This window comes from Cricetulus griseus, chromosome 4 (assembly GCF_003668045.3).
Source record: "Cricetulus griseus strain 17A/GY chromosome 4, alternate assembly CriGri-PICRH-1.0, whole genome shotgun sequence".
Lineage (NCBI taxonomy): Eukaryota > Metazoa > Chordata > Mammalia > Rodentia > Cricetidae > Cricetulus > Cricetulus griseus.
This window is the reverse complement of record NC_048597.1, coordinates 216,209,986-216,224,392: the sequence shown is the minus strand read 5'-3', so window position 1 is coordinate 216,224,392 and position 14,407 is coordinate 216,209,986. Positions and strand designations below refer to the sequence as shown.

The 14,407-nt window shown below is 43.5% G+C and overlaps 1 protein-coding gene across 5 annotated transcripts in view; it reads right to left on the bottom strand.

The window, feature by feature from the left end:
* Ip6k1 (inositol hexakisphosphate kinase 1) overlaps positions 1-14,407 on the bottom strand; it is a 47,004-nt gene that overhangs the window by 18,624 nt on the left and 13,973 nt on the right. For 2 of the 5 annotated variants that reach the window (XM_027414529.2, XM_027414530.2), the window contains exon 2: positions 1,205-1,552. In XM_027414529.2, the coding sequence (XP_027270330.1) occupies positions 1,205-1,427 (223 nt within the window). In that variant the 5' untranslated portion in view covers positions 1,428-1,552. Of the gene's footprint in view, positions 1-1,204; positions 1,553-14,407 lie in introns of those variants that run through there. The other 3 variants (XM_035443951.1, XM_035443952.1, XM_027414531.1) reach the window with 3 other exon arrangements.

The window sequence follows — 14,407 nt, the reverse complement described above, 5'->3', positions numbered from 1 at the left end:
ATGGCCTTGCTGGAGTATGCCACTGTGGGGGGTGGACTTTGAGGACTCCTACACTCACACTACACCCAATGAAAGTTTACTTCCTGTTGCCTGCAGATCAAGATGTAGAACTCTTAGCTCCTTTCTCCAGCACCATGTCTGCCTGAATGCCACCATGTCCCACCATGATGACAATGAACTAAACCTCTGAAACTGTAAGCCAGACCTAGTTAAATGTTTTCATTTATATGAGTTGCAGTGGTCATGGTGTCTCTTCACAACAACAGAACACTGACTAAGACAGATGGATAGGCCAACTGCATCGATGCAAGCCTTTAATCCTAACATTCAGAAGGCAGAAGCAGGTGGATCTCTGTGAGTTCAAGGGTCAGTCTGGTCTACATAGTGAGTTACAGGACTGCAAGAGCTACATAAAGAACCTTGTCTTTAAAAAAAAATTAAAAGTAAAACAAACATCAACATCAAAACTGACCAGATAGTAATTAATATACATACAGAGTGCAAAGATCAGATGCTAAAGTGGCCTGATTCCAATAGTCACAGGGTTCTTTCTGTTCTGTAAAATTAGCTCTTATCTTAAAACAGTTTCCAATTGTTAAAACTTCAGAGCTCAGGGCTGGAGAGATGGCTCAGAGGTTAAGAGTACTGACTGCTCTTCCAGAAGACCAGATTCCCAGCATCCACATGGTGGCTCACAACCATCTGTAATGAGATCTAGTGCTCTCTTCTGGCCTGCAGGCAGAACACTGTATACATAATAAATAAATAAATCTTTTAAAAAAACAAAACAAACAAAAACTTCAGGGCTCCAGAATATTCTATAAACACATTTCTCCTGCATACACAGACACAGCACCACACCAGGCCTTTGCCAGCTGTCCAAACACTTTAAAGCCTGCAAAGTAGCGCTCTATCCTCCTCAGAGACCAAAGAACTGTCCCCTTTTCCCCTAGACCTATAGACAAACAAGGAACTCCCTAACAATAGGCTTCCTTGTCAGTGGGTTTTCCTGCTGTGGATTTTCCTCAGCTTTACTAACAATTAATTCAGTGTTCACAATCTAAAAACCTTCCTGATAATTTCAGTTTCTAATTTTGCCTAACAAAATAGAGGTAAGAGAGAACTATAACCACATCATAGGGCAAACAAAACAAGGACAACTGAGTTAAAAGCCTGTCAGTCATAAAAAGGACCACTGACTGACCTTTGTATTCAGGGGTGAATTCCTTCATTTCAGGAGGGAGAGACTCGTAGAAGCGCTGTTCCCGGGAGATGAGAGGTTTGCACACAGTGTGATCGTCGTACCGCATCATGCTGCTGTGTCCGCCCACCTGATGGATGAAGGGCTCCAGGAGGACTCCTCGGTCTCCGGCCCGACTTGCATTCTTGCCATACTGCCCCACTTCCATGGTTTGACAAACACACATTGCGTTGGGGGCCGGTTGCACAATGATGGTAGATGATGCAGCTCATGGACCACAGACAGAGAGGTTGATCCTGGCTGGTGGAAGGGAGGCCAATGGTCAGAGTCTGCTTAGTTTACTGTTCTGTCCTAGACAACAGAAACAAGAAGATGGGAAATCAAGAAAGGGAATCAAAGCATCTGGTGAGTCAGTTGCCCTACTGTGTGTCCCCACCATGAGCACTACTGGAAGGTAACAGGCACCTGGGAAACTTCTAAGTCTCTAGCTACTGTTCTGTGTACACATGTTCCCCTACAACTCCCTCTAAGTACTGGGAATTCTACTTCAGAGATATGCCATGTCACAACCATCAAGAAGACAACCAACCTAGTTAGGTAACCTTCAAAGAAGAAAGGACAAGAAAAAACAGTAACAGTGATATGTTCCTCTGCGCAGGGTCTCACGCTGACTCAGGGAGGAGTTTGGGTTTTGTTTGCCTTCTAACCGTTAAATGCACAATTCAGTGCCATGAGATCCACTCACACCGCTGTGCAGCCACTGCCATCACCCATCTACAGAGCACGGGCTTCCATCAGCCACACTGAAACTCTGAGCCGGTTTTACTTTTCTGGGAAAGTGTTTCCATGTCACCCAGGATGGCCCTAAACTTGCTTTTCTCAAAAGAAGAGTTTTTTTGTTTTTTGGTTTTTTTACCTCAAACACCAGGTCATGTAAGTTTCAAAACTTCTCTGCTGAAGACGCAAAGGGCAAGCATGAAAAGCCATTCTCTGACAGGTTATAAAATCATTTAAAACTTTTTTTTTTTTTCCAGAAAGGGTTTCTCTATGTAGTCCCAGCTGTCTTGGAACTACCTCTATAGACCAGGCTAGCCTGGAACTCAGAAATCTGTCTCTACCTCCTAAGTGCTAGAATTAAAGGTATGTACCACCACGCCTGGCTGTTTAAAACAATTAAAAAATAATCTTTTATTTTTCCTCCAAAGGAATTCAGATCCTTCTTTTTTGTTTGTTTTTTCAAGACAGGGTTTCTTCGTGTAGCTTTGGAGCCTGTCCTGGCACTCGCTCTGGAGACCAGGCTGGTCTCGAACTCACAGAGGTCCGCCTGCCTCTGCTTCCTGAGTGCTGGGATTAAAGGCGTGCGCCACCAACGCCCGGCCCTGAATTCAGATCCTTCTATTTTAAATCTGTGGCTGTTGATTTATGGCCATGTCTGGTACCACAGCCCTTCCCTTGCCACTGTACCAACTACTGGAACAGAGAGAAGTTCTTTGTATTCAAATACCTTCCCGCTAAAGTTATTTTTCTTTCCCTCGAGAAAGTTAAAATCTGGGGATGTACAGATGGCTCAGAGGTTAAGAGCACTGGCTGCTCTTCCAGAGGACCCGAGTTCAATTCCCAGCAACCACATGGCAGCTCACAACAGTTTTAATTCCAGCTCCAGGGGAGCCAGCACCCTCACATAGCCATACATGTAGAAAAAACACTAATGCACATAAAAATAAAATAAATGCAGGTTGGTAGTGGCACATACCTTAAATCCCAGCACTTGGGAGGCAGAGGCAGGCAGATCTCCATGAATTCAAGGCCAGCTTAGTCTACAGAGTGAGTTTGCATGACAGCTAGGACTGTTTCACAGAGAAACCCTGTCTTGAAAAACCAAAATAATAATAATAATAATAATAAAGTTAAAAACCTTGCCACTTCCTTAATACCAAATCCACTTTTTAAAAAAGCTTTTATTCCTTTTCATACATTACAATGACTTAAGTCTCTCCTCTCCTCACACCTCCTAGTCCCTCTCTCAGCTCCCCTTTCCCTTAGATCAACTCCTCCATTTTCCTTCAAAAAAAAGCAGATCTCCCAGGGATATCCACTGAATATGACCTAACAAGACATACTAAGTCTGGGCACAAACCCTAGTATCAATACTGGATGAGGCAACCCAGCAGGAGAAAAAAAAAAGATAACACAAAAGAGCACCAGGCAAGACCACAGCTGGAAGATAAGGTGACGGGTAATGAAGTCATGGTAAGAGCAGCATGCAGAGGGCTTTGAAGAGTCCTAGATCACAAACCATGCTCTCTCTCCTCACATCCTAGAGATTAATAGTCTGCCACAACAAAGAAACAATGTAGTTTGTTCCAATTATTACTTTCATTCCTGTGATTTATATTAAAATAGCTGAAGTCTTACACTGGATGGTGGTGGCACATGCCTTCAATCCAGGCACTCAGGAAGCAGAGGCAGGCAGATCTCTGTGAGTTCGAGGCCAGCTAGATCTACAAAGTGAGTTCCAGGACAGCCAAGGCTACACAGAGAAACCATGTCTTGGAAAACAAAACAAAACAAAAAAGCTGAAATCTTGTCAGTGTTTATGAATAGACTGTGGTCACAAAGTTCCACTGTCCTGTCTCTGAGCTTATCATGTACCTTGAACTACAAGAGAGTCCATCTGTCCTGTTTTAAAACACTCTGAGTTGACATTTTAAGATAAATGCTAGGTGTGGTATCTTATACCTGTAATTCCCACACTCGGGAGGCTGAGGCTGGAGATCAAGGTCAACGTGGCCAGAGGAAATTTTGCCTCAAAAAAGTCAGGAGGCTAGCCTCCATTAGGAGTTCCAGAGGCCACTCTGGACTCTGTAACACCCATTGTTTGTTGTTTTTTAAAACAAACAAAGAATATTAGTATAAATTATAGGAAAAGCACTGGTTCCCAAGAAGACTATAATTACCATCATGACCCTCTGGGACAGCAGCTCTCAACTTTCCTAATGCTTTAACCCTTTAATACTGTTTCTCCTGTTGTGATGACCCCCAACCACAAAATTCTTTTCATTACGTCTTCGTAATTATAATTTGCTACTGTTATGAATCCTAATGTAAATATCTGATATGCAGATGGTCTCAGGTGACCCCCATGAGAGGGTCTTTAAAACCCCTCAAATAGGTCGTGACCCAAAGGTTGAGAACCACTGCTCTAGGTGGTGGAAAGAAATTCTTTAATTTCCTTGATACACATTTTTTTCTTCATGTGTCCCTAAGCACCACTTTCCCCATCTTCCTGTTTCTATCTGCTGTCATGTTTCCTCCTTGTCACCTGCTTTCAGTTCTGCAGTCAAGACTCAGGGATCTGTCCTCTTTTGCTCAACACCAGGCTCACATACCCACCAGCCTATTCACAATAGGAAAGCTTACCAAGAACAACAGAGCTCTGCTCACTAAAACCCCTCTAACCCTGCAGTCTGCCCATTTGCAACTCTGTTTTTACAGATGCTCCCATCAAAAACTAACAGTTGTTCTCCTAGCCTTCCATGAGGTACTCCTACTGGACCCACCCTCAGAGAACAGCAGGTCTCCATGGCTTCCAGCTTCCAATGCTACAGTCCTGGTATGACAATCTCTACAGTCCTGGTATGATCAATCTCTACAGTCCTGGTGTGATCAATCTCTACAGTCCTGGTGTGATCAATCTCTACAGTCCTGGTATGACAAGCTCTACAGTCCTGTTGTGATCAATCTCTACAGCCCTGGTGTGATCAATCTCCACAGTCCTGGTATGACAAGCTCTACAGTCCTGGTGTGACAATCTCTCTCATTTCTAACTGTTCTTCCAGATGTCTTGTTCTCAAAACAGCAATCCTAGCTATTACAGTCAAATAGGAGTAAGAGCATGTGAGTTCTATATTGAAAATGCTGCAACTAGGAGTGGTAGGCCATGCCTTTAATCCCAGCACTCAGGAGGCAGAGGCTGACAGTTTGAGGCCAGCCTGGTTCCAGGCTGCATTCAAGTGCACATACCCATCCATACACATAAGACAAATCTTTTTTTTTTTTTTCTTACATCTTTGAACTGAGCAAGATGGTTCAGTGGATAAAGTGCTTGCTGCACAAGCCTGACAACCTGTGTTCAATGCCTAGAATCACATAAAGGTTACAGGAAGGCGCCTACACCACAGCTGTCCTCTGACTCACACACACACACACACACACACACACACACACACACACACACCACACACTCTCTCTCTCCCACACTCTGTGTTCAACGCCTAGAATCACATAAAGGTTAGAGGAGGGAACCTACACCACAGCTGTACTATGACACACACACACACACACACACACACACACACACACACACACACACACACACTCTCTCTCTCTCTCTCTCTCTCTCTCCTCCCTCCCGCCCCTCGCTCACACTCTGTGGCATATGCCCACCCCATCATACATTGACACAATACATTTTTTTTAAATGTAAGTCTTTATGAACTGTTTGGCATGGTGGCCCGTGTGGTGGTAGGGTCTTTAATCCCAACACTGGGAAGGTTTAAAGAGGGAGCATATGGAATTTGAGATTAGTTCTGAGCAGCTTACCAAGATCTGTTTTTTTGTTTGTTTTTTCTTTCTCTCTGTCTTTTTCTCCTTTCAAGACAGAGTTTTTCAGTGTTACCCTGGCTGTCCTAAACTTGCTTTGTAGACCAGGCTGGACTCAAAGTCAAAGAGATCTGCCAGCCTCTGCCTCTGAGCACTGGTTTAAAGGAGTGTGCCATCACCACCTGGCTACTAAGACCTTTCTTCAAACAAAACTTTAAAGGGGGCTAGAGGTGAGCTGGGTGATGGCTGGTTCAGAGGGTGAAATCGCATGCATTTGTGATCCTACTGCTCCTGACAGAGGCACAGCAAGAGCTGGCAGGCAGAGCACTTTCAAGAGAAACCCTGGAAGCTCACCTGCCAGGGTGGGCCAGCTAGCTGGGTGTACACAACAGCGAACAAAAGCACCTGCCTCAAACAAGGAAGAAAGCAAGGAGAACCAACACCAGAAATTATATTCTAACCTCTCAGAAATTATGTTCTAACCTCTCTAGCCTCCACACAAGCACCAAAGTGGGACCACATGTGCCCATACTATACACACACACAGATCAGACACACATACATGACATGCACATAATTTTTTTTTAAAGACTGGAGGGGGTTGCGTTGCAGCTCAGACAGCACAGTGCCTACCTAGTATTCAAGGCATAATCTGTTTATATAATCTAGGCATGTTGGCACACGCCTTTAATCCCACCACTTGAGAGGTAGAGGCAGGTGGATCTCTGTGAGTTCGAGGCCAGCCTGGTCTCCAGAGCGAGTGCCAGGATAGGCTCCAAAGCTACAAAGAGAAAGCCTGTCTCGAAAAACCCAAAAGAAAACAAAAAAACATATTTATACATGATCACAGCCCAAAGGTTGAAAATTGATAAAACTTGTATATTTATAAAGTATAAACAGGTGTATGTGATAGAATAAGTATATAACATGGCTGGGTGGTGGTGGGATACACTTTTAATCCCAGCACTTGGGAGGCAGAGGCAGAGGCAGATGGATCTCTGTGAGTTCAATACCATCCTGGTCTACAAAGCAAGTTCCAGGACAGGTTCCAAAGCTACAGAGAAACCCTGTCTTGAAAAAAACAAAACAAGCCAAAAAAAAAAAAAAAGTATATAACATGAAAAAATGTTTATGGAGGAGTAAGAATTGGTTTTTTGGTTGGTTTTTTTTTTTTTTTTCCTTTGGTAGCTTTGGCACCTATCCTGGCACTCGCTCTGGAGACCAGGCTGGCCTGGAACTCAGAGATCCGCCTGCCTCTGCCTCCCGAATGCTGGGATTAAAGGTGTTCACCATCAACACCCAACTGGTTTTTGTTTTTAATATTAGGGCTTAATGCCTGGTTTGGTGATACATTCCTTTAATCTTAGCATATGGCAGGTGGATCTCTGTGGACTGGAGCCCAGCCTGGTCTACATAAGAAGATCCAAATCAGCCAGGCTGTATAGTGAGGCCTGGATTTAAAAAAAAAAAAAAAAAAAAAAAAAAAAAGCCGACAACAACAAAACATTATTATTTGTTTTGTTTGAGACAGGGTCTTAGTCTATAAGCAAGCCCAAACTGGCCTGGAATTTACTATGTAGTTCGGGCTGACCCTGAACTAAAGTACAATTCCTCCTACCCCAGACTCCTGAGAACTAAGAATTTAAACATCATCCAGCTCTACCAAACCAGAACAAAAAAGGTAAAATGGCTCTTCAAAAAACAAAGTGGATATTATGGATATTAGACATAGAGCAAAGGATTACCAGCCTACAATCCACACCTCCAGAGGAGCTAGGAATGAAGGAGGACCCTAAGAGAGACATACATGGTTCCAGGGAGAAGGGGAAAGGGACAAGAGCTCCTGAACAAATTGGAAGCATGGGGGTGGGGGATGGAGAAACAGGAGAGGAGAAGAGGAGGGGGGAGGAGAACATGAGGGATCAGGAAGATTGAGTCAGGGGAGGAACAGAGGAGAGCAAGAGAAGAGATATCTTAATAGAGGGAGCCATTATAGGTTTAAACAGAAATCTGACACTAGGGAAATGTCCAGAGATCTACAAGGATGATCCCAACTAAGAATCTAAGCAACATTGAAAAGACTACCATAAATGCCCTTCCTGTATATAAAATGAGACTGATAACTACCTTAAAGAGCCTGCACCCAGTACCTGATGGAAGCAGAAGCAGAGATCCACAGCTAAGCACTGAGCAGAACTCCTGGACTCCAGTTGTAGAGGAGGAGGAGTGATGAGCAAAGGGGTCAAGACCATGCTGGGGAAACCCACAGAAACAGCTGATGTGAGCAAGTGGGAGCTCATGGACCCCAGTCTGTCAGCTGGGGAACCAGCATAGGACTGAACCAGGCGCCCCCTGAACGTGGGTGACAGTTACTAGGCCTGGGCAGTCTATGGGGCCTCTGGCAGGGGAACCAGTAATTTATCCCTAGTGCCCATTCCCCATGGAGGGACACTCTCTTAGTCTAGATACAAGGGAAGGGCCTAGACCCTGCCCCAAATGATGTGATAGACTCTGATGGTCCCTCATGGAAGGCTCCATCCTCCCTGGGGAGTGGATGGGATGGAGTTGATGGAGGGCATGGGAGGATGGGAGGGAGAGGGAACTGGGATTGATATGTAAAATAAGATTGTTTCTAATTTAAATAAAAATGTATTTAAAAATGCCAAACCAGCAACAAAGGGAATATAAATTATGTGCAGATTCTAAAAAAGAGTTAAGTGAATCAAAAACAACTGTAAATGTAGCCAGATAAGAATAGCATAAAGAGCCAGCCGGTGGTGGCTCACACCTTTAATCCCAGCACTGGGGAGGCAGAGGCAGGAGGATCTCTGTGAGTTTGAGGACAGTCTGGTCTACTGAGCGAGTTCCAGGGCAGCCTCCAAAGCCACAGAGAAAACCTGTCTGGGGGGAAACATTAGCATAAAGAATAAAAGCTGTAACCAACTATTTTTTGAACAAGGAGTCAGATAAAAGATCCTATTGAACTAAACTTAGGAGACACAAAGTAAATGGTTGGGGGTTTTTGTTTTGGGCCTTTTAGCTTTTGTTTTTGTCTGATTTAATTAAACAACACAACAAGCCTAGAAAGTGGCAGTGAATTTAAAAGTCCTGGCACACAAAAGAGAAACTGATGAGCTTTGGTTGCAAACAAGGTCAGGGTATTTTAAGAACCAAAACAGTCTCCAGGGCAATTGCAAGGCAGTACCTGGTCCCCACATTCCTCAGCTGGCCAGAAAGACTCAGAGCAACAGGCTTGCACTCTGCAAAGAATGCAGAATTCTGTGGCCAATGTATTTTTTATGGTCTCAGATTAACAACTTGCATTTGCTAGGCAGTATTTTTTTTATTAACCAAAGCATCCTTGGTACCTTCATATTTTACAGGCAAATTTGCAAATCGTACCAAAAATTAGTTTGTAAGTACAGCATTTCTATTCTTTTAAAACAAAATGCATCAGGGACCGAAGTACATGTTGTTAAGAACATGCCTAGCATGTTTAATCCCTGAGGTCAATCCCTAGCACAACAAAATGATTAACGTATCACTTAGGCAGTGAAAATATCATGATAGATTATCACATTCTCTTAAAAGAAATGATCTTTTTTCCCCCTAGATAGGGTCTGGTTATGACCCAGGATAACCTTTAACTTGTACTCTAGAAACTCTCTGCCTGCCTCTGTCTTCCAAGCATCTGGGACTACAAATGAACACCACAACACCCACTATTATTATTATTATTATTATTATTATTATTATTATTATTATTATTGAGACAAGGTATCACTATGTGAACCTGGTTGGCCTGGAACTTAATATTTAGACCAGGCTAGCCTCAAACTCACAAAGATTCACCTGCCTCTACCTCCCTAGTGCTTCAATTAAAGGCTCTTGCTACCACCACCTGGCTTAAACTATTTTTTTTTTAAATTACTAATTGCCCTGGGTATAGAGGCATACACTTTAATCCCAATACTTGGAATGAAGAGGCAATTAGATCTTTGGGATCCTGAGGCCATCCTGGTTACATCAATTTCTAGGCCAGCTAGGACTATAAAGTGAGATCCTGCCTCAAAATGAAAAAAATGTAAAAGAAAACAACAATCACTAAACAAGCAAATAAGACGACAAGCCTTAACAATACTTGCACAACCTGATATTCACAATGAGAAAAAAATTAACCTCATCTCCAATAACATACAAAATTAATTAAAGATAAATCAAATACCTAAATGTAAATACTAAAACTATAAAACTTGTAAGGGAAATTATAAACTTATATGAATTGTATTACATGACTTCCAAGAACTGCTAGAAATTATCCAGGTAATGGTGGTACATTCTGCTGATCCCAGCCTGGTCTACATAGTGAATTATAGGCCACTCAGGTATAAACAGTAAAAAACAAACAAACAAAAAGAATTGCTGGAAATTGTGTCAACAAGATGGCACAGCAAGTAAAAACACTTGCAGAGTGGGCTTTGGTGTTGCACGCCTTTAATCCCAGCACTCGGGAGGCAGAGGCAGGTGGATCTGTGAGTTTGAGGCCAGCCTGATCTACAGAGCAAGTTCTAGGACACACTCCTGTCTTGAAAAACCAAAAGCATCAGCATGATGACTTGAGTTCAATTCCCAGCACCCACAGTAGGAGAACAGATTCTTCAAAGTTGTCCTCTGACCTTCACATGTGGCCAAGATACACACACACACACACACACATATACAGTAGTAACTAAAAATTCCATTTTATGAACTGGATAGATGTTCCAGTTGTTAGGAACTGGAACTAACTTTAAACTCTGCTCTTCCAGAGGTCCTGGGTTCGATTCCAAACAATCATATGATGGCTTACACCCATCTGTAACTCCAGTTCCAAGGGATCCAACACACACAGTACACACATTTAACATGCAGCAGAACAACCATAATTTTTAATAAAAAATAAATTTTAGGGGGTTGGAGAGATGGCTCAGTGATTAATAACACTGACTGCTCTTTAATTCCCAGCACCCACATGACAGCTCCCAACTGTGTCTAATTTCAGTTCCAGGGACCCAACACCCATGACAAAGCAACAATGCACATAAAATAAAAATAAATTAATTTCTTTAAAGATTTCATTTTTTTATTATGTATACAACATTCTGCTTCCATGTATCCCTGCACACCAGGAGAGGGCACCAGATCTCATAAGGGATGGTTGTGAGCGACCATGTGGTTGCTGGGAATTGAACTCAGGACCTCTGGAAGAGCAGACGGTGCTCTTAACCTCTGAGCCATCTCTCCAGTCCAAATTAATTATATGCCATCCTAGAGCCCTCACCCAGTGGCTGATGGCAGCAGAGGCAGACACCCACAGCTATACACTGAACTGAACTCGGAACCCAGGTGCAGAGAGGGAGGAATGAAGATCAAGGGGGTCGGGACCAGGCTGGTGGATCCCACAGAAACAGCTGACCTGAACAAGGGGGAGCACATGGCCCCCAGTCTGCTGTCTGGGAGGCCATCACCGGACTGATCCAGACCCCTGAAAGTGGATGTCAACGAGGAGGCCTCGGCACTCTACGGGGCCTCTGGTAGTGGATCAGTATTTCTCCCTGGTGTAAGGAGGGACTTTGAGAGCCCATCCCATGTGAAGGGATGCTCTATCGGCCTGGACACATGGGGGAGGGCTTAGGCTGGGCCCAGGATGATGTTGTGGAATTTGGGGAACCCCCATGGAGGGCCCTACCCTCCATGGGGAGCGGAGGGGGGAGGGAGGAAGAGACTGGTGAGGGGTTGGGGGGGAGGGGAGAGAGGGAGAAGGGATTGACATGTGAAATTATAATTTTGTAAAAAAAGAAAAAAGAAAAAAATTAAATTAAATTTTATTTTTAGTTATGTGCATGTGTGTGTCCATACAAATAAGTGCAATGCGTACAGAGGCCAGAGGCACCAGACTCCCCTAGATAGAGCTGGGGATACAGGTGGTTGAAAACTACCTGATATGGGAGCTAGAACTCAAGTGCAAGGAATCAGAAAACGTAGTATATGCTCTTAAACCCCGAATCACTTCTGCAGCCTCTAGAACTCACATGCAAAGATTTTACTCTAATTACATGTATGAATGTTTTGCCTGTATGTATATAAATACAACATACATGCCAACAGAGGACATCAGATGCCCTAAGACTGAGTTACAGACAGCTGGAAGAAGTAGGTGCTAGAAAGTGAACCCAGGCTCTCTGCAAGAGCAGCAAGTGCTACTTGACCATTAAGCCATCTCTCCAGCCCCTAAAACCTACATTTAAAAAAAATAAATGAGCTGAGCCTGGCGGCCCACATCTTTATTCTCAGCCCCGGGAGACCAGAAACAGGAGGGTCTCTGTGAGCTTGAGGGCAGCCTTGATCTAGTGAGATCTGCCCCACCCCCAAAAAAAGTAAATTAAAAAAATGGGCTCCAGGTATGGTGGTTGGTACAGGCCTTTAATTCTACTCTTACAAGACGGATCTCTGTGTCAGGCCAGCCTAAGACACAAGGGTAAGACCACGTCTCAAAACAACAAACAATGAAGGGATAATAAATGGGCATGATGAGATGTGTTCCCAGAACTGGGAAGGTAGAAATAAGTAGATCCTTGGGGCTTGCTGGCCATCCAGCCTAGCCTATTTGGTGAGTTCCATGCCAGTAAGAACTCTCTACCAAACCGAATGTGAACACGATATGAACAAAAGAACCTGAGGCTGCCCTTGGCCTTCTCCCAAATAGGCACCTAAGTGTGTGTGAGTGCACACACACAATACATAGAGTAAATGAAGGCTTTTGTTTTTGTTTCCAGTTTTTTTTTTTTTTTTCCGAGACAGGGTTTTTCTGTGTACCCACGGCTGTCATGGAACTCACTCTATAGACCAGGCTGGCCTTGAACTCAGAGATCTGCCTGCTTTTGTCTCCTGAGGGCTGAGATTAAAGGCATGCACCACCACTGCCAGGCCTTAAATGAAGTTTTGAAACAACTCAAACATATAATGAAAAAAAGCAAGCACAGGTTATCCTAGGCTAGAACAGGATAGCAATTTAAATCAATCCTGTGTTAGAGAAACAAACTAGAGCCGGGCATTGGTGGCGCACGCCTTTAATCCCAGCACTGGGGAGGCAGAGGCAGGTGGATCTCTGAGTTCAAGAGCAGCCTAGTCTACAAGAGCTAGTTCCAGGACAGCTTCCAAAGCCACGAAGAAACCCTGTCTTGAAAAACCAAAAAAAAAAAAAAAAAAAGAAACTAAAGTTGGGCATGGTTGTATACATCTGTAATTCCAGCACTCAAAAGGCGAAGGCAGAAGATAGAGTTCAAAGTCAAGCTGGGTTAAATATGGAAACCCTGTCCTCAAAAATAAGGTGTTAGAAAAAAATATAAATAAATAAAAAATGTGCTGGGGATCTAGGAGTAATCACTAGCTCTATTCAGAAAATGCTAGTTGATGTAACTTAACTCTAATAGTTTACCAGTTTCCAATAAATTTAGCTCCAAACCCACCCTCCACTGCTTACTTGGCAAAAAAAGATGTAATCATTATTTTTCCCTTGCTAACTCATATTAAGCTTTGTCAGTAGACATTAAAGAAAAGCTAATGCAAAGGAAGAGGCTTTTCATTCTGGTTCCATTGTGCAGCTTTCGCCAGGCCCCCACCACTTAGCCAGCTTTCCTAGAGCCCAACCACAGATGTTCCTACTCCCACGATACATTGCAGAGGCCAGCAGCTTCCTCTAACACCTCACTCGAGAACTTCACAGTATAGTGCTCCTGGTGACAAATTTCCTTGTAAATGGCATCTACCCACTAAGTTCTAGGATGTTGACTTCTAACATGTTCTGCCAACAAAGCCCCACAATGATTTTTTTCTGACATGTAGTTAGGCAAAGCTGTGCCCCATCTAACAAGATACAGACCTTAGTCTAGGAACAGGGCCTTCTTCCTTAAGCATGTTTATTAGCCTGAGGGGCCACAGACACCTACATTTCCCAAATGTAGTTTTCTATCCTTTTCTTGAGTTCTCTCTACTTTTTGTTTTTTTTGAGACAGGGTTTCTCTCTGTATTGCTTTGGAGGCTGTCCTGGAACTCGCTCTGGAGACCAGGCTGGCTTCAAACTCACAGACATCTGCCTGCCTCTGCCTCCCGAGTGCTGAGATTAAAGGCGTGCGCCACTAACACCCGACTGAGTTCGCTCTACTTCTGACTAGCCAAGTCCCTCAATACTCCAATTCCTCATACATACATACATACATACATACATACATACATACATACATACATATTCACAGTTGGCTGGGATTTAACTCAGCAGTAAAACACTAGTCTACCATGTGCAAGACCTGTGCTGAGTTCAGTCCCCACAACAAAATATTAAAAAAAAACTAACACAAATAAAAATCTCCAATTTAGGGGGCTGGAGAGATGGCTCAGCAGTTAAGAGCACTGACTGTTCTTCCAGAGGTCCTGAGTTCAATTCCCAGCAACCACATGGTGGTTCACAACCACCTTGAATGAGATCTGGTGCCCTCTGCTAGCATGCAGGCACAAGACTGTATACATAATAAATAAATAAAATCTTTTAAAAAAATATCCAATTTA